The sequence below is a fragment of the Toxotes jaculatrix genome, chromosome 9 (assembly GCF_017976425.1).
Source record: "Toxotes jaculatrix isolate fToxJac2 chromosome 9, fToxJac2.pri, whole genome shotgun sequence".
In the NCBI taxonomy this organism is placed as follows: domain Eukaryota; kingdom Metazoa; phylum Chordata; class Actinopteri; family Toxotidae; genus Toxotes; species Toxotes jaculatrix.
The window spans coordinates 5663896-5684430 of NC_054402.1; the positions used below are offsets into that span (position 1 = coordinate 5663896).

Sequence of the window (20535 nt, forward strand, 5' to 3'; positions counted from 1 at the left end):
AAATCAACGGGGTAAGTAGTTTTCCAAATCAAACTTTTAAATGATTTTGTACTCTGCCTCTGTGTGTGTGTGTGTGTGTTTGATCAACAATGTTAACAGTGAATTAAAACTGCTTTGATTTCCCTTTCTACACAATCTCACTCCACAATTCTTTGCAAAATCATCTCTGCCTCACTTAGCCCTCTGCTCCCTAATGTATTGAAATTGGTTTTAGTAAGTCCTGATGTCTACTACAAAGGACATTGAATCAAAAATGTGTTTTGAACGGGTTCAAATTATTGTGCCTTTAAAAAGATCTTATTAAATTCAAGTCAAGATTTGATATTAAAGAAAAAGCTTGTTTTTTAGCAACAGAAACATGATATCTGCAAAACATCAATGACTTATCTCTCTTGTTGCCATAAAATGTGTGAGTGGGAATTCTCGCCACTTTGAAAAGACAGTGCATTTGCTGTGTTGGCCACAACCCCACAACTGAGGCATCACAAGAAAGCCTAGGATGTCCACTTAAAAAGACAGTATGATTGGTCTCAGATTCCTGTCCCCCACAGAGGACAAAAATGAATTGCCAGGTCTCAGGAGGATAAATGAAACCGCGGGCCAAGGGTGTGGCTGGGTGGCTGGGGAGCCGGTCCAGCTCCCATCATGCATCCCTGTTCATTTCTGGACATGTATAACTGAAACCGCGGGCCAAGAGGGTGGCTGCGTGGCTGGGGAGTCTCTATCATTTACTCCTCGCTCGTTCAGCAAGCTAATGGTTAGTTACATCTGGCAGTTACTGTAACTTGTATTTAGTTACAACAAATGTCCATGTAAAAACCTTTTTGTGTGGTGCAATTTGTTTTAATTCAGTGACACGTAAATATCCACTGACATTAAACACTTAACTGCTGTTTTCAAGGTCAAGTGTCAGGCTCAGTGTCAGGAAATGGTCAGAAATTACCATATTTTGATATTTAGAGGGAACTGAATATGAGCAATGATATCTCTTAACAGCTAAATTACCTTTCTAATGGTTATAAAGGAAAATACCCAGTATGAGTGAAGAGCTGCTCTCAAATAAGCAGTCAGAACAGAGCCTCAAGATCACAATGGTTCTTGTTTCAGCAGTTTGTGCCCCTCATTCATCCTGGACTGCATACCAGGCAGTTCAGGACAAGTAAAAACTCTCATCTGGACATGCCAGCTCGTTGTTGAGCGCAGGATTATGTTGCTGTTTTCACCAGGAGAGGGCAACAGTGCTCCGTCTTTACCACATAGACTGCTTTACCATCAGTACAGCAGGGGGAACCTTTGCTCAGCGACACGGACATTTTATTGTGTCGGACCAAGATGGCCGCACTCAAAAGGGGGGTAGTCTACCTCAGTTTCCTCAGGTAGGGTGTTAATCACAGGTAGATAATATTGTTCAAGTAAAAGTTATCATTTACTCTCTACACGCTACACTAAACTAACCGCCTCTTAAAAATAAAAGGCTGCTGTCGGCTTTAATATGGGAAAATGAGAATGTTTTGTTTGATAACAGCGCCTTCAACGTCAACGGGAATTTGTCAGTTCACACCTTAAACCTGTTTGTCGGCGCCCAAATTGGCTTTATTGTGTTTTTTAATGTGTACAGAATCACTCGGAAGTAATAAAGAGTAAATAACCGTAGTGTTATGATTATGATTGTGGTTATTATGATTTCAGAGTAGCTTCAGTTTGGATCGCTCATCATAAAACGACAGTGTTTCCGGAAACATTTTATAAAAGTCAGCGATGTGCAGTGTAATGTCCTGATATAAGTCACGTAAACGTATAAAGCGAACAATTTGAAGACATCATCTTGGGTTGTGGGAAAGAATAGCAGGTAGTTAAAAAACGATGTGCTTTAAACATTACACAGTAAGAATAATATACATAGGTTGTAGTATAATGTGAGGCCGTTCTCACACAATAAGAACAAGATTGTTAACACTGTTTCCTGTACTGTACTGTGCCCCATAGGTTCCCAGTATTTATATGAATTCATATGAAGTCCCCAGTATTTTTATTCATAAAACAAAATTACACTCTAAATCACAGGCTGCATCAGAACGTATATGTAAGATTTCTGGACTTAGCGGGACATGACTGTTTTGAACTTAAAATGTTTGTTTTGTTCAGGAATTCTGCTCGTATCCTGCTCAGCTGTAGAAAACCTGCAGTGCATAAACTGGGGAAATGGACAAATGTTCTTTACACAAGTATAGCATCTTTAACTGTCGGCGCTGGGCTGTGTGCTGTACCTTTCAAACAGGTGAGTCTGTCACTGCGTGTAAAAATTACAGCAGTCACCTATAGTATATAAGTATGATTTTAAGAATATAACTTACAGTACAGTGTGCACTTGTGTGTTTGTTACAGTGGTGAAAAGTAATGGAAGTACCGTACTTAAGTAGAATTTTGAGGTATTCACTCATTTGAGGTATCCACTCATTCACTACATTTCAGAGGGAAATATTGTGCTTTTTTTCTCCATTTATTTGGCAGCTACAGTTACTAGTTACTTTGCAGTAGGAGATTTTTCACACAATATACCTGATCTACTTCTTGCTCTGCAAGAAAAGTGAGAAAAATCATCTGTTAACACATTAAGAATATTCTACCCTCATTCTGTCTTCTTGTCAAGCTAGAGACTCTTCTTTTCAGGGCATAATTAAACATTGATTTCTTTAAAAGTAAAAACTTGAAATTTGCTCAACCACAAACAGCTACAATGTTAAAAGGCTACTTACAAAACTTATCTTAAGAGATAATATACATGTATGTACAATATAATACAAAATAAAACAACTGATCTTCATTTTTATCTGCATAACGTGCACTTTTTGATACTGTATTTTCTGACAGTACTTAAGGGATTTTAATTGAATGTAGGACCTTCACTAGTAATGGAGTATTTTTCACAGAGCTGTATTTCTACTTTTACTTAAGTACAGGATCTTACTGCTTCTTCCACCACCGGTTTGTTCTTACTGTGCTCCATGTTCCCCTCTGTGTCTGTGCTGCAGGTTGAAAACCTCACTCATGACTCCCTGATCAAACGAGCAGCGTCTCTGGTAACAGATAGTTCAAGCACTTTTCTCTCACAGACCACCTTGGCTCTCATAGATGCCATCACAGAATACTCTAAAGTGAGTCTTGATTTTGTGGTAATCATTTTTCCTCAATCCTTGGATAGTCAAGTTCATATTTACATATATGTGTCTTAGTGCACTTGTCGCCATAAGTACATAATAAGAAACAACTGGCAACCTGTGCTTCTTATATTTTTATTATACCTCACACAGTGTGGTGTAATGCAATGAAACTGAGCAATTATGGATGTAAAAAATGCACCCAAAATCATGTAATTTCGCATCGGCCTTTGTGATAAACATGCAAACAGTTTTGGTTTGATCTGGAGTTCAAGATCCCTGTGACACTCCAGTATAACAGAGGTGAAAGACATTTCATTTGTGGTACTCAAACGCATAAAAATACATTTTTGTCCAGAAACACTGTCCTGGCTGATAGGGATAATCAACAGACTTGTTTTTGTCTGAATTTATCAGCTGTAATTTGAAAAGCGTCCATACTCCTGAAAACTTTCCTGTGTGCTACTCCGTCTCCATAGTTGGCCTTTGATTTTAAATGTAAGCTGTTTATGTTCTTCCTATGTTTGCTAACAGGCTGTGCACACACTCGTTGCTCTCCAAAGAAGATATCTGGCCTCACTGGGAAAGCTGAGTCCAGCAGAAGAGGATTCAATCTGGCAGGTGATCATTGGCCAGCGTGCAGAGGTTAGTTTATGTGGTCCACTCTGGATGTCAAAACAAAGTTGTTGTTTTTCTGTTCATTTATTGATAGCCACATTGTAAGTACAACAACAGACAACTCTATAAAAAGGAAGTTGTAAAACTGTTTGAGTCCGACTTGGGTTTTTATAATTCTCTCTGTCCTGACAGGTTAATGACAGACAAGATGAATGCAGGCGTTTTGAGTCAACGTGGGTCAGCGCAGTCAAGATGTGTGAAACGGCAGCTGAGGCAGCGTACACATCAGGTGTGTAAAACAAAATGTCTGTGGGTGGTTATATGGCTGTGTAACTGAATGGTTGGGATGTTATGGTTGCAATGTCGAGGCAGGTTTTCTGAGGGCTCTTGTTGTGGTGAATAAATGTGTTAAGCTGTGAATCATCTTCTTAAAGCCTTGTATATGACTGTTTGTGCCTGTTCCTATTCAGCTGCTGTCAGTGTTACACTTTGGACAGCGTGCGGATCATTTGTTGTCGCTCAGCAGGGCCTTGTGTTAAACAGAATGGAGATGATGGACAGGAGTGCCTTCTTAATGACCACACCTAATGTCTGAACTTGAGGTGGTGTTATGTCCTTGATCTGTGTGTTTCCAGGAGCTGAGCATGCGTGCATCACGGTGAGAACAAATATTCAGATGGCCCAGTCGCAGGTAGAGGAGGCACGGAAACTGTCAGTGGACGCAGATAAGAAGTTGACAGAGACTAAAGTAATGGAGATTGAAAGGATGGTACAACAGAATAATAATGATGAGGAAGAGGTGCCTGAGGCTTATCTGAGAGAAGACTGAAATAAATACCCAGAGCTATCAGAAAACAGAAAGTTTGATACACTTTCAAAGTAAAACGTTTTTTTTTTTTCATTTTGAGTGTGTATTGCGCACTGTGATTTTCAATGTCTAATTCTTTATAGATTGTGCTCAAATGTATCTGCTCAAATTTCCTCATGAACTGAAAAAACGAATCACACAAAATGAGGAAAAACATCTCTGCATTAAGGGTTTGATTATCACCTATGTATTTGATCAGCGTTTATCACCTATTTCTGCATTATTGAGGGGTAATGTTTTCTCTCCACTCTTTATTGTGTTGTGATTTGACCTGCATCAGATTTTTTATCTGATGCAGATTTTTTGTCAGAATTCATTGTAATAAAGACAAGACATGGTATAAAAACATAAAACTTTATTTTTGGTTTTCACTGCAGTAGCATCAGAAAATGAAGTGTAGCATTTCATTACGTGTTTACTAGAGATTCTTCTTTTTTTTTTTTTTACTTACATGACAAGTGGTTTAGTTTAATTATTGTGTAGTTAGCATTTGTTTTTGTTCTTTTTGTAACACTGCATTGATCCAAATGACAGAAAAACATTTAACCAGTGCTAAAAATGGAGGGAAAACAACCTCATATGGTTACGAAAGGATGGGAGTGCTTTGAAACAACATTTGCCAGATTTGTTCTGACTTAAGTGTTAGTGTGAATGGATGTTACACATGAGAGATGTCTCTGCCAACTATGTGAACAGGATCTCCTGTGGTCATCTTTGGAAATACTGTGTTTTCTAAAATGACAGAAGCCACTTTGTAAACACAGCAAAACCCAGAGACACCACCCAGTAGGAGAAGTAACCTATTTCTTGCACATTAATGTGAAGTTTTGTCGGTGCAATTGAATTTCCCACTGATTCCCACGTTGAAAACATCTTCTTTAAAGGTAGTTTTGCTTCACTTGTTATTTGTATCTCTCTTTTTCACTCAGCAGGTCTACCTTCACTGCAAATTACCCATGTCCTGTCTTTCTCCTGTAAAGCTTTTAGACTGTTTCTCAACTTCGCACTGTCATCACCCCATCTACAGCGTTGTCTCTTTCCACACTGTCACAGAACAGAAAACAAACTGGCCTACTTCAGGCCAACATTTAAAAACTGAGCACTTTTAAAGTGAAAAGCATTAATAATGTAAGTTCACTAAAAAAGATTTAGGCTGTGGGAAGGTAGTAACACTTGTAAATGAGGTGATCACAGACTGACTTCATTTGCATAATGACAGAACTTCACAGGCTGCAACTTGTCTGCACTTTGTGCCAATATCCTGTATTAACTGAACTTACATTAGGCTTACATTAAGACAGGATCTCCTAATTGCCAGCATGAAAAGGCATAATGACTGCAGCAAGCAAAACCCGTGTCAGTGAACCTATCCTTTAATTCCAGCAGATGGCGATCTAAATCCACTGTAATACATTTCATGTTTCACCATTAACCCTGTGAGACCTGAACTATGAAAGAATGGTCAGAAAATTCTAATTTTTCAAATATGAACTCTTTATTTGTCCCTTTGACAAAATGTAAAAAAAAAAAAATTAAAAAAAAAAATTCTAATTATATTTTTTGTTTGTATCACACATGTCAAAACATTTGGAAAAGTGAGGGGGGTCCACCAGGAGTCAGTATACGAGCATAAGAGTTCATCTAAAAGGGTTAAATGCAAAGTTTATGCTTGATGGTGATGCAATGAGTCCCAGAAATGTGGGTATCATATATGATACGTACGGGCTCACAGGGTTAAACAGAAGCCCCAGATCGTTGGAGAAGCTGTAATGTGAATATTCTAAATACCGTGGTTCATATATCAGCATTTGCTCTACTTATGTGCATGTCTATATATTTTAAATGTCAGTGAAAGTTAAATTTCACTTTAAAATATGCATGTAACCTGCATGTTAATTACCAAATATGCTTATTGTAGAAGCCTCATGTGAATATGCTCTATAACAGGTACGCTCTCTTAATTGTCTTCACGTATGCCTTCCAAAGGTCACTGTGTGCTGTAGAGGGTCATTTCAGAGGGAGCTCATTATGGGGAACACCTATGTGGAGCTGCAAGCACAAGTCTGTAGCGTCAGCAGTGAGGTGACCTCTCCCCGCTCTAGATGGTCAAACCTTGGCAGCGGATGGGACCATGAGTGTGGCTATAGAGGGGGGTTGGGGTGGGAGGTTTTGAGGTGTGCAAGGACCGGCTCACCAATGTGACTAGTGAGGAATGTTGTGTTTAACAAAGGCTGTTTTCACAGACTGTAAAACCAAATGTCCCAGACAGTCTGTGTAGATGTGCACCCACTTGGTCACAGGAGAGGTGGTGCCAGTGCAGCTTTGCCTGCCTGGAAGAAAGTGTAATAGTGCTTACTGAAAAGTATTTTTGCAGCATAAAACCTAAATGAGGTAACCACAATTACAAAGGTCATGGGCCATAAATGCTCATAAACTATTTAGTGCTACTGAGAGGGTTTGAGCATTTACGCAGCACAAGTTATGCCAGTGGTGTGAAATAAGCCTCACTGAAACTATTTCACCCAAATTGGTGATATCATTAACACATTAAATGTTTTGTGGAAGAAAATAAGACGTGATTTATCATCTCTTAAAGACACAAGCCCCCTCACTGCACTGACTTTACAGTTCCAATGCAAAGTGGCCCAGGAGGGGAGATTGATTGGTGAAAAGGGCAATACTTTCACCTGGGGATTTATAGCCCTTTGAGGATATAAATAAACCACCAGAGGGTATAAAGGCAGGGGGTATAGTGTGGTGACACATCATGGGTCATGCTTTAATCACAGTGAAGCTGAACTGTAGCGCTGGGAGAGTGAGCAGGTTAAATTTTGCAGGAGATGGAGGCTCCCTGCAGAGTTCACATCCCCTGATGAGGACTCCGAGCTAATACAGGCCGTGAAGACGCCATTGGTACCTCAACATAAGGGAACCACATTGAAGCAAGCGTTTTTGCTTATCTTCAGTGAATAAATATGATGTCCGCCTAAAAATGCTGAGGGAGCAGGTTTATCAGTTCAAGCTACAGTGCATGATAATAACACTGTGCTGCACACAACGCTGGATTCCTGAATGTGTAAAAGCTGTAATTATCTCAAAGAAAAGAACAATGAAAGAAAGTGTTTCATTACCACTTTGTTTTAGGACAGAGTAGTCACAGAGTGCCTGTGCTGAAGCTGGTGAGAACACATTTCTTCAGAAAAAGGAATCAGTCAAGGGCTTTATTTGCATGTGCCTACTTTGACCTTCAGCTGATGATCTTCTGGGGTTTATATTAACTTTTCACTTCCTCATTTTACCCCAGACTTTTAGAATAGTTTTATAACATTAGTTACACATTGCTTAGATGTACCTCAGCAACCTCCAACACAACAGTCACTGACTGTTACCATCAAGTCAGGAGGCTATTTAAACATTTAGATGCAATATTCCTGCCAACTTAGGCCTGGTTAGCGATACAAAAGTTTCTTCTAATTTACAATATGTGAAATAAACTGTGGTAAAGGTGACAATCGTATTGGGCTCAAAATGTATAGACCTCTATATTTTCATTTCATCTAGGAGACAGAATGAACATAGTGAATACAGTTGTGGCCTTTGCGAGTGTAAAGAAAGCTTATTCTGTATAAACATGTGTCACCCATATTTTGACTGATTGATTGAATCTGTTTTAGGAGTCCAAGAGCCCTTACAAATGTGTCAAATGAAAACAAGATTTATATCAGCTTACAATTTGAAACCTGTACATAGAACCTTGATGGTTGCAAGTGTGATCCCCACAACACCCATGGGAGCTGTTGAAACAGATAAAGGTACAGTGTCTCCTTGAGCAAGACAATGAACAAGACAATGTGAAGAAGATAATTATACATAAAAAGCAGATGGTCATCTGTGCATTTATTGGCTTCCTCAGCTGCAGTTTAGGGTGCGTAACGCCAGTTTTTCCCCAGTGTGCCTTGGGAAGAAAGGGGTTTACCTACTGATCTAAACAGTTTCACTTTCATTTCATTCTTTTTAACAACTACAGAGATGCAAATTGTCCAAAAAGAAAAAATTAAATCCCCATGCAAAAGTTAAACAGTCATCCACTTTTTGTAGTTTCCACTCATGTCCTCCAATCCAGTCCCATCCAGGGTCAGAATAATCCTCTAAGGGCCCCCTAATCACCCTTTCCAACCCTGTTTCTCCCACTTTCTGTGAATTGTGTATGCATTATTTAGAAATGAGCAATTATTTTATGGTAACTTGATTAAGCACATTTTAAGGAATGAGCATAATCTGCAATATAAACTGGGATAATAAACGCCTTTAAAACTAGATTTGAGGCCCATCTACTAGAAGGGCCTCACATCAAGATTATATAACAATGTAGGTGTCAGCTTAACGCTGTAATCGTTTCAGTTTATCTTGTGCTTTAGTGCTGCAAATGGTATTACCAAACAAACGTTCAGTTAATCAGATTTCCAAAAACTAATTGCCACATGGTGAGCCTTCGGGCCCCATGAGGTTTTGGGGCCTTAGAACAGCTGCTCCTTTTGCCCAGTAGGTAATCCAACCTTGTCCCATACAGCACAAGTAAGTGTTTTTAAAATGTCTTGTAAATGAGGGGCTGGTTGCAAATAAATCTATTTCATCCAATTTGATTTAAGAAAAACTACAACAACATCAACATCTACTGTTGCTACTACTACTACTGGCCTACTTCTGTTATTATCACTATATTATTCTTACTACTACCACTGATGGAACGAACACTACCACTGGTTGAATGTAGCTAAGTACATTTACACGTGTTTTACTTTAGCATTTTATATGAGTTCCATCTGATGTAACTTTATACTTTTGCCATTCATAGAAAAATACTTAATTTAAAAAAAAATGTTTTACTCCATGAAATTCATGTGATAACTACAGTTACTAATTTTCTCAATTGTGTAACATTGTTATGAATAGCCTCAATTTGACCAGCAACAGCTTTTCTATTTGATTAATTATCTAATAATTTCAGTGCTTAGAGCTCTGGTTGTTTTCTGGGTCCCTGGGGAAATAACTGCCAAGTACAGTGGGGGTCAATAGGGACCCAACAACAAATTTTTGCCCCAGGGCCCCATAGGAGGTTATTCTGGTTATGATGGGGGAGTAGAAGTATAACAGCAGACAAAGGAAATACTCAAGTAAAGTGCAAGTGCCTCAAAACTGTACTTAAGTACAGTACTTGAGTAAAAGTACTTAGTTACTTTGCACCATTGAGGACAAATCAAATAGAGGTGACTGAAAGTCAATCAAATGACCACAAAGAGACACATTATGACCACAAAAACACACAGAGTGGCACAAAACACCTACAAAGAGACTCACAATGACTATAAATAGACAACAAATGACTACACAGGGACACAAAACAACTACAGAGACACAACATGTCCATAAAATGATACAAAATAAGCACAAATAAATGAAAAATGACTAATATGAGATATAAACAACCACAATTAACACAAATAACCAAGAGTAAAACAAAATGAATACAAAAAGACAAAAAACAACAAAGAGATACAAAACGACTGCAAACATGCAGTCTGTTTTTTAAAGCTTTACTTTGAATATAACCATTTACATTATCTGAACATAACCATTTACAACCAATATGGCATGGTAAGAGTACCGATTTGTAAACACCAGGCAGAGCTGAATAAAAGTTCAGTAAAATTAGTTAAATACAAATAAAAATAAAGACAGAGGCAAAAAAAAAAAAAAAAAAGGTGTGTGTCGGGGGGTATGATTCTTTTAGGGATGAATGAACGTACTCATTTTTCTTGTCTTGTGTAAATAAAGTTTACCAAGTATGATGATTGTATTCAGGTGTAGTTCACTCATTTGTTGTCATTTGTTTTCATGTTAATCCGAGGAAACCTGAATACAAATCAAACCAAATGGGGATGACTAGGGCCGTGTGCGTGAATGCGTGCGTGCGTGCGTGCGTGCGTGCGTAGGGAACGTGTGTTTGTGCCTGTTGTCCTGCAGAAAACGGTACAGCCCACGCGGGTCGGTCGCTATGGAGAGCAGATCCCCAAGAGCGTGAGCCAGCCAGAGCGAGCTGGGACGAACGAGGAGCGAGGAGGAGGTCGGAGCAGCCAGAGCGCAGAGAGCGCACAGATTCACAGGAATCATGGAGAAAACATCACCGCTCAGAAGGACTTTGCCATCTAACAGACTGCGACTTTTCACATCACTTCTCACCTTATACGGACTTACCTGTGAGTTAACAGCTTCTTTGTCATATTGTTCGTGTTACTTTTCAGGCCATTGAAAGAAGTTGCAGCGGGACTGCCCGGAGTGTGTGTCGCTAGTCGCCGATTCAAAACGCCAAAACCGGCTAGTCCTCGTTGTGTTGAAGTGGGCTGTGTTCCGTTCAAAGCCTGCTAGCTTTATTTAAGCTAACGGTCCTTGTCTGTGGACAGTCACCCTAACATTACGTCGGTCGGAAAGTAGCTGCTTCTGGCGTCGGTTCACCGTTAGCTAAACCTCGTTTGCTTTGCCCATTTGGGTGCAACTACGTTTCTAACAATGAACTTATACACCGCACAACGACTGCTAATTACACACAAGCTAATTCAATTAGATTTGCAACCCAAATAACTCCACTCGGGACAGGAGACAACTTTAGGCGCAGTATTTGTTGGTAATTATGCGCATAATTTCTCGTTAGTGTTCTTCCAGTATGAAAAAATTTTTACTTCCAGTATGTCACATCATGACTTAGCTAACATTACTCAGGGAATGTGGAGGGAATACCGGCTGGTTTCTCTCCCACTCTAACGGCTAGAAAGTCATTGAGAGACAGCAGTTGTTCGTGGTATCCAAAAATAGAAACGAAATGAAATATTCTGGGTGTCACTTATGGTGAGTAAAGAGGAGCTCCTTTGTGAAAAGTTTGCCAAGTGGTTGGATACAGATGGGGGGGATAAAACGTTATGTGATACTGGAGAGGAGAGGCAGCGCAGACTCCTCCACTCTGGGCGTGAGGGGTGGCAGGGGAAATGAAGACATATTTCAAGAGAGGCACTGCAGTCGCAGAGTCTCTCGAAGTATTGACCTGCAGTTGGGCTCCATGCCAGACAGAGCACCCTCCAGTCACAATACCGTTCCGTGTCGTGAAGCTGGAGAGTTTGTCTATGTCCCAGTCCTGAGCTGGGATTACAACACATGGCCTGCAAAGACAAAAGAGCAGGCAAACACAGATGGATACCAAAGTAAATACTGTACAGGAATGCACCATTTGTTTTTGTTTGTTTTCCTGAATGAAAGTTCATTAAAAGCTTTGCAAGTATGCCATGTTTAATAGTTTCTAAATACGTAAGAAAGAAAAACTGCTCCTACATGACAAATTGTAATACATGACAGGGTCCCTCCACAAATGTCATCAGCCAATACCTTTTGTAGAGAGCTGCAACCAGTGGTTATATTTATAATCAGCAGATCATTCTCTTTATTAATGGCTTAATTGCTTGGTCTATAAAACATCAATGGTGGAAAAATGTCCTCTCCAGTTTCCTAGAGCCAAAGGTAATGTCTTCATGTTGATCTACTAATCTTTGAAACTCTTTATTAAACTTTTTTGTAATGTGGTAAAGCGGAACCGATAAACATCACTGAAAGTATTTTTTTTAATCAGCTGTGATCAGAATGTGCACTGAGCAGATCTTTTTGAAACTGTGATGAAGTATGTGAGATACTTTATAAATGACCTCAAACCTATCTTTGGCATTTATGTATTGAAATTTCCTGTTACTTATCAGTCAACACCTTTTCAGATAGGGTATATCAGCGACAACATAATTTTGGCTGATTTCTTAGTCTGGCAGATTCATCAGTTAGGCTCTAGTATGAGTGTCTCTGCTGCTGCCACTAGTGTCATGTCTGTCTTGCTTACACTCACACTCTTGCAACACATACTTTTACAGAGTCTTCTTCATACCATACTTTTTCTGTCTGTACCCACAAAACACTGGTTCATAAATCAACACAGGGAACTGATAAACAACCCTCTGCTGCACACTAAGCTGATTAGCCTCCAAACATGTGCTTCTTGGTGCTACGTGCATGTGGGTTTTCAGACTAGCTAGTCATCTTGACAGCCAAATTAGCTGATTATTAACACTGAGGACAAATCAGCCAAGGTTACTTTTGGTGCTGTTGTTGTATTCGGAACAGAAGTGGCTTTTTCACTCTCAGTAACATATGGTTAGGGCCAGAGTGGTGTAGGCATACTGTTGTGTTTTTAGAAAAGTGCAAGTGTGCGGGTGGACTTTGCGACACAAACAGTGTTGATATCAGTTTCCTTGACTGTGTCATTATCAGATTCCCTGTAGTTTTGATGGGGTTGTGAGGGGGGGATTCATTCAAGGCGTGGCTACAGGCTGTGAGGTCTGTAATTGAAGACCGTAGTTTTGTGGTTTCTCCTCTTGGAGCCGCATGATTCACAATCTAAATAAATAATGTAGTAATGGAGCCACTGAAATTACAGACTCAAAACAGAAATAGATTTGAAAAAGCAGTTCACTGACTGAGCAGATTTGGTCCTCAGCCTCCTTAGATGTTAATGTGCTTCATTGGTTAATAGATGACAGCAAGATGTGGCCAAGAAAGTAGGTTTGTCATTGAAAACGTAATTCACATGGCTACAGCTTTGCCACCATATGGCACAGGGCAGATCAGGTCACAACATAATTTTTTGGGACCTTCTGTTTGGGGGTGGTGGTTGGATAACTTGATGCTTAATGGAAATTCAGGTTATAGATGCAGAGATACAGTTACATGCGAACCTATTATAATGTTTTATCAAGCTAAAAAATCTGCAGTCATAATGAATTGTACTTGTTCACTTGATACTTTGACCATTTTTCCAGTCAGTCTTCTCCAAAGGGTGGTTGGCCATCCATAGACTTTGTAAAGTGGACAGACTTGTGATCCACTGACTAAATATATCCACAGATGCCAAAATTTCACTGTTGACTGCTGTTAATTATCCACACTGGTTATGTGCAATTGGAAATAAATGCAAGAAAGGGATTTAAAGTAAGTTTTAGCATTTGGATGAACATCTGTGAGTCGCAGCTGTTGCATCCATCTGAACCTTTCATTTGATGTTAAATCTCAGTTGTGAAGCAGCAGACTGGCAACTCCTAATCACATTAAATGCATGCAGTGTTTTCTTTTTGAAGGAAGGCCATCAGCAGATGAGTGTGCTGCTTTATTGTGGGACACGGAGGCTGTGTGTGTGGGGGGTTCGGGGAGCAGGCTGTGGTCACTAGCTTCTGTTGACTCCACCCTTTGCTTCCTCTTCCCCCGACAGATGTGACTGACTGTCAGAGGCTCTGAATGGCAAGTTGCTCCCTGGTGGTCCATTAGTAAATTCAGAGCTGTGACCTCCAGTTTTAGCTTACCCCCGGACTTGTCTGTAACCAGGATAAATAAAAAGACAACAATGTCTAGGACGCTGCAGTCAGTTGTTGATTACTTTAAGCCAGCTGCTTCCAATAGGATGGACATTTAGCACTGACCTGAATTAGCCTGACTAAAGCTACTGTATATAGATGTGTTTCCATCCACCTGTTTTTATGTGCATTTTCAGTTTGTGCATTTGGTGTGTTGATAAAACAAAATGCGACAAAGTTCAATGGAAACAGTCATGACACACATGAAGCATGAGACTTCGATGTCCACTGAAGCTTTCACTGAAGTGACAAAATAGCAGCAGACAAAAGCACCATGTCTGTGTGAAGTGATAAAGAGTTCCTTACATTAATAAATGAACATAAATGCCATTAGAGTTTAAAAATTCACAATACTAGTAGTGACTGACCCTCTTTGCAGTTAATGTGTCCTTTCAGCGATATTAGACGGACATCTCTGGCATAATGCCATGTACCTCGACATAGCCATTTATAATCTTAAGCTTAGAGAGATAAGGCTGATGATATTATGTATGTTTCTAACAAAACAATGAACTGATCCTGTAAACAAACATTGTCTGTGTAGCCAAAACCTGATACGGCTTATTCCTCCATTGTTGTCCAAAAATGTACATAAAGTGAGCCGCACCATTGCACTGGGTGACATGCACCTACATTTCTATGGACATGGTCATTGTAAATTATTTTGAGTTAGCCCCTCATACACAATGCTAGAGCCATAAATCTTAGCTTGCTCACTAAATGTGTAAGTGACTAACTTTTTCCTAAAAGCTATAGTGTCCATCTGTTTAATATATGTATATATTTTTTGTGAAACAATGTCTGTGAGCCAACTTTTGAACATTCACTGCTTCTGTGGAATGAATGGGCCTGGGGCTGAATGCCACAGACAGGGTAGGGAAGTTGAAAGGCATTGAGAAGGAGACTAACACATTGTTGAATCTGGACTTTCCAGGGGCACGAATGACACAAATATAGCATTGGCCTTTAACCTGACTGCCTGGTTTCGTGAGCCAATCACAATTCTTCTGGTGGCATTTATTGTTTTGCGACTACTTTTCCCCCAGACCAACATGGGGAGTTACCAGTCATTAGGACCACAGTACATTGGTAATTAGCCATTCAAAATTGGGAGGAAAAAGGGAAAATGCAGAAAAATACATAGAAAATGCTAATATTAGCAGGGATATTTTTCACTTTGTTTTAGCTAGTATGTCTTGTCGACTGAATAAATCTTGGATAGACAGGAATCGACTGTTTCACTCACTGAGTCATAGGAAACTGCGCTGTATAAATGGCTTCCAGATATTTCCATGGTTAATTACCTATTGTGAATGAACAGAGAGAAACATTTTAAACCCTTTTTTGCCTGCTGTTTTCAGGGGGTTTTCCCTGAAAGAGCAGATCACAGTATGTGACTGAGGTTAGGGTCACTTGGATACACTGTGCCTTCACAGTCCATATTAAAGAGGTATACACGCAGGATGTGCACACTCAGCAGTTGAATCCCCCAGGAAAGGAGCACTGGGGTTATGGGAAACAGGTGTGGCTGCTTTTCACCGCTCAGTCTTATTTGTTTCACCCATTCAGCTGTCGGGTGGTTATAATGTTTGGGATGAGCACACAGTCAGTTGTATTCACCGACACACCCCCTACCACCCAGGTGGGAGATTATTAACACCCACCAGTCAAATACTGGGCCGTGCTGACTGTAGTGAGTAAACTGTCTGTACTGTTGTCTCATCTGGTAGTACACAAAGAATGGTGACATAAAGTATACTGAAGCTAGATGAAAAGAATCTTTTGTTTTTCCACCAGTGTTTTTGCCACACCTGCTGCTTGGATCCCTCATCTGCCCTCTGTAAACGTAGTATTACACCCTCCTGCTTCCCAGTTCTGAGCTCTTTAGCACAGTGTTTATCTAGTGTCCAAACCTGCGATATGCATTGAGAATGGAAATAGACACTTGGCTCAAGTTATCTGGGCAATTTCAGCAAAATCAGTCAACCGCGGTTCTGGCTTTTGTAGAAAACAGTATCAGTTCTCCTCCTGCAAAGCTGATCTTTTCTTCTCTACCTGTGAAGTGAAGCCTCTGTTATGACTTATCAACAAATACTGATTATCTGAACCATATGGCTGTGACACAATGTATTGGATTGTATTACTATCCCAGGATCACAGGTCCAAAACCATAAGTGAGCAGGAAATGTTCACTGCATGCATTATTTACAATAATGGGCTTGCCATGAGTGACAGTCCAAAATTGTTTCTTGTAACAACATTACTGCATTTAAGTCAGGAAAACACACACCATTTGAAGTAGACTCGTTTCCTGTGACAAATTTACTCAGATATGTTTTTACTATTTTATCAGTACTTCCAAGGTTTCAGCACCCACCTTCTTCCCTCACTGTGTCTCTGATAACATCACACCCAGGGAAAGAAAGGCCTGTACCCTTGCTCAGCAGCTGAACAGCCCTGGTCCTTGATGCAGATATGTTGCAGTAATGGCTTGAATAGGATTTGGCACAACCGAATCCCTGCTGGTATTCAGCCAAATAACTCTGTATTCCCCTGCCATCCCCGCTATACCGCCCATTTCCACCTTACACCCTTATTCTTAAGTTTCCATGCTTCTATTTTTGTTGCCGATGTTGATTTTCAGAGTGCAAAGCTGAATACAGTTCCTCTCTTTGATTTAAGCTTTAGCAAAGAGGATCATAGACTTCAGGTTTAGTTACTGTTTATTAAGGAAAGTGGAACATATGTGTACACTGTCTTTTTTTCATGATCTTAGCTTCTCATTAATATACGAAAAGTCATAAATCACTGCTCACTTCTGACAAACATGAGTGCTCAATGTGGTTTCTATTTTTCGCAACTACTTGCGTTGCGAAAGTGATCACAACAATATAAGCGGCCAGTTCTATTTAGGTCTTAAAAACAATGTTAGATCATATAATCCACATATTGCATTACATTTGAAAAGTATACTTACACTACAACCCAGAGCTGTTAGCATGGCAACAAACGGGGTACTACTGCCTTTATGTTCTCAATATTTCTTTTACATCCAAGTGAGCTGTATATTATGGGGAGACTATGTCAAACCAGACATGTAATCTGAGTCTCGGAAAAAATACACTTGGATGTTGTCTTACTGACTTTTTTTAGCCTTTAAATTTAATCTCTATGAACTTTACACATGTATGAGGGGGTGGACCTGATACTTTGCAAAGTTGGATTTTGTCAACATTTCTCTTTGAATAAATTCTAGAGGTAGGTGTATGGAATGTAGATCAGAAAAACGGCATTGTAGGCGTAGTAGATGGGAGAGTGTGCTCAGGGTTTCTCGTGGCATGTTGTCAAATATGTTTTAATGCCCCACTGTGAGGTCACTATAGATACAATTTAGTCAGTTGTGATTTTTTTTTTTTTTTTTTTGCCCCATGTCACAAGTGACCTAGGCTCCTAAATCTCTTTGTTCTCACTGTTCAAAGTGGGTGGTAAGTCTAAATCAGTACCACTTTAATCTGTTGCAGAAACAGGGTGAGAGTATATGCTGGGAAGAGTGGGTGTGCCGGGAAAATGAACTCCCTCTGACCAGGATAATGCTGGTGAAATGCCACACTGACCAAGCTACTTACTGTTTTTATTGACCACCGGATGCAAAAGTACAGTACAGAGACAGATTTTTGTTGGACTGCTTTAACTTCCTCCTCTGTTGCGATGTGGTGATTGCTGACATGTGCAGTGACGCAGGTTGCTCAAGATAGTCCAAAGCAGCTTCCCCCATCAACAGCCATACTTCTCTAGAGACAATAAAAAATTAATGAATGGGGCTGCAGTCACCTTCAACAAGGTTTGTGAACTCAAAAAACAAAACAGAACAACTGGAAAGCTCTCATGGGGAACAACAACAAACCCGAATAATTTAGAAAATGTCAAGAACCAGAAAAAAAGACCCTTTTAACTACTGCATTTTGTGTAGAATTTTTGATAAACACAAATATGTTACTTTAATGATTAGTTAAATTATTAAATTGCCAATAATCTTGCACAGCTTCCAGGTCTCATTGAAAGCCCTAAATAGAAACTAAACTAAAGACAGCTTATTTCCTACCTGTTGTATTCATCCAACAGAATAAAAATATGGTTAAATATAAAATATTGCAGTGAACTGTTTCTGCCCAGGGGCAGTATAATTATCTCTTTCTCTGTTACACTAACACATAATACAAAACTTTGTACACATATAATACAAGCCCAGTGTGCGTAGTCTACATGTGACATTCACTAACATCATGTAGATCCCTTATAAAAATGTTGTCGCTTATTGTTGGCAGAAATAGACATCAAACAAGAAATCTAAAATTGGACAAACATGGAAATAAGTTTAAAAGAAAACAGTCTAATTCCCTCTTGGGACTCTGTGGCATGTGGAAAACTATGTTTCTATTATGTTAGATCGGCCTAATGAAAGTACAGTAGCCCATTTAGACTCAGTCAAGGGCAGTGGAATCTGTGATTAGTAGAGAACCCATTCTCTTCTCTCTGCAAAAACTCCACCCCCCACACCATCACCCAACAAGGACCTGATCTGTTTCGGTCCTAATGAATAAAAATCGAGCTTGGTTATAATAGATTTTTCATCAGGAAATTAGAGTATTTTACAAAGGACAGTGACAGGTAAATGTGGTGAAAACGTGTGTAAAAATAATGCATAATTGTTGAATGGTAGGCTCTTTAGTGTAATCTTTCCAAATCCATGTCTTTATGGTTCATTACTGGTTATGCACTTGAGTATTGTTAAAGAGACTGCAATGAGAAAAAGGATTTCTCTTCTTTTCATCCAGCAGTTCAGGAGCACAGTTGTGTTGAACATTCTGGGGATTTTACAGTAGGTATGGCAGCCCATGGATACAACAACAGTGAGGCAAAGTTGAGCAAATGCCAGTTTTTAATATATGGGCCCAACAATTAATCTTTTATTATCACTGAGGCTAATGTGGAGGGGATGGACTTCCAGTTATCACTGGGTAGCTTGTCTATGCTGTCTTTGTTTGGCTTGATTTTAGTGGATGCTGTGAATAATTTACTGAAATCAATTAAACCGATACTAGGCTGACCACAAAACACCACTTGTTCTGAAAGTATAGACACATCTTTGCGTGATGTCTGACTAATAGTTTTATATAGTAAATGTATGAACAATATATGGCTGTCAACTTCTGAAACAAGGTTTTTTTGAGAACTCTCAGCTGTCTGAAAAAGGACAGGATCAGTAGGGTTGCACGTGATGAGCGTGACTTAAATGACATTTCTACCCCAGTGCAATTTTCAACACTATTTGGCAATAATGATGAGCGGAGGGCAGTCAGTCAGTTAGCATATACATGTTAGGGATGCCATACACTTAAGCTCTAATTGAGACCCTGATTGACTCCTGTTGTTCTTTCTCCCCTCAAAAAAGAAAACCTTGAACACCAAGTTACTTATTCACACAGCAGATTGAAAAATTCCTTTCCTTGTCTTGTGTGGCCGTAGCTTTTGCAGATTGTCATTTTAAAACTGTACATTTTGTTATACAGTTTCTAACTGCGCTGAAAAATAAAGTCGCTGCCCATCTGTGTCCATAGCCCAGATGGGCAGATGTGTGCACATACTAAAATACCACAATCCCCCACAACAAACAATAACAAATCCCACACAATAAGTCAGGGCACTGTAGGAATGTTTGTGTTGCTTTGGTACACAGTGGCAGACATTGTCCTTCACAAGTCCTACAACATAGCTATAGTTGACTCTGATTAGAGGTTGCAACCTATCCTGACACTATGTATGTCAACACTATTGATCTTTTTCTTTTAAGCACTGATCTTTAATCAAATGTGACTGGGTGAAGAAGGGTATAGAAGTCCACATCGCTATGGGGGAGCAAAGAGAAAAAGGTTTTGAAGAGGACAGTGACATGTGAAAGAGGCCCCCCTGCCCCTTTTTAAAGGCCTGTCAACCTATGTTTGTTTCCACCATGAATTAGCCCACTGAAAAAGCCTCACACCCTCACAGGATACAATGCGAGGAAGGAAGGGGGTAGATTAGAGCTGGTGTAGGGACTAATGTTCTCTTCACACTGCACAAATATTTCTTACGATAAAGACATGCTATAAAACAGGCAATTCACCACTTGGCCTGTCCTGTCTAACTGATTGAGACTGAGTTATAGGCTTTGCAAAAATAAAGAAAAGGTCTAGAGGCCTGTGTTAAGCATATAGGCATTGTCTGATTGTTGTTTTTTTTTTTTTTCCTCGTCACCTCTTTAAAAAGTACAATACCAAAGAAGTGGGAGCCACTTCTTTGGTATTGTACTAAGAGGCTGCCTGTTGACTTAACTGAGTTTTCAGCTTAAAGGCAC

The 20535-nt window shown here is 39.6% G+C and overlaps 2 protein-coding genes across 4 annotated transcripts in view; both read left to right on the plus strand.

Moving 5' to 3' along the window:
* Positions 1–1272: 1272 nt before the first annotated feature.
* On the plus strand, positions 1273–6070 carry LOC121187822 (diablo homolog, mitochondrial-like). Of its 2 annotated transcripts, none has more exons than XM_041047270.1 (6): positions 1273–1376; positions 2146–2278; positions 3033–3155; positions 3693–3803; positions 3969–4065; positions 4412–6070. In XM_041047270.1, exons 1-6 carry the CDS (start codon positions 1333–1335, stop codon positions 4603–4605), a joined length of 702 nt encoding a protein of 233 aa, XP_040903204.1. In that variant the 5' UTR covers positions 1273–1332; the 3' UTR covers positions 4606–6070. The 2 variants fall into 2 exon arrangements, with proteins under 2 accessions (XP_040903204.1, XP_040903205.1); XM_041047271.1 differs by having other exon boundaries at positions 3033–3080.
* A 4661-nt stretch (positions 6071–10731) lies between these two features.
* The window catches only part of nectin3a (nectin cell adhesion molecule 3a), a 28976-nt gene continuing 19172 nt past the window's right edge, over positions 10732–20535 (plus strand). For both annotated transcript variants that reach the window (XM_041047176.1, XM_041047177.1), the window contains exon 1: positions 10732–10901. In XM_041047176.1, coding sequence (XP_040903110.1) covers positions 10814–10901 — 88 coding nt within the window. In that variant the 5' untranslated portion in view covers positions 10732–10813. The remainder of the gene's footprint in view (positions 10902–20535) is intronic.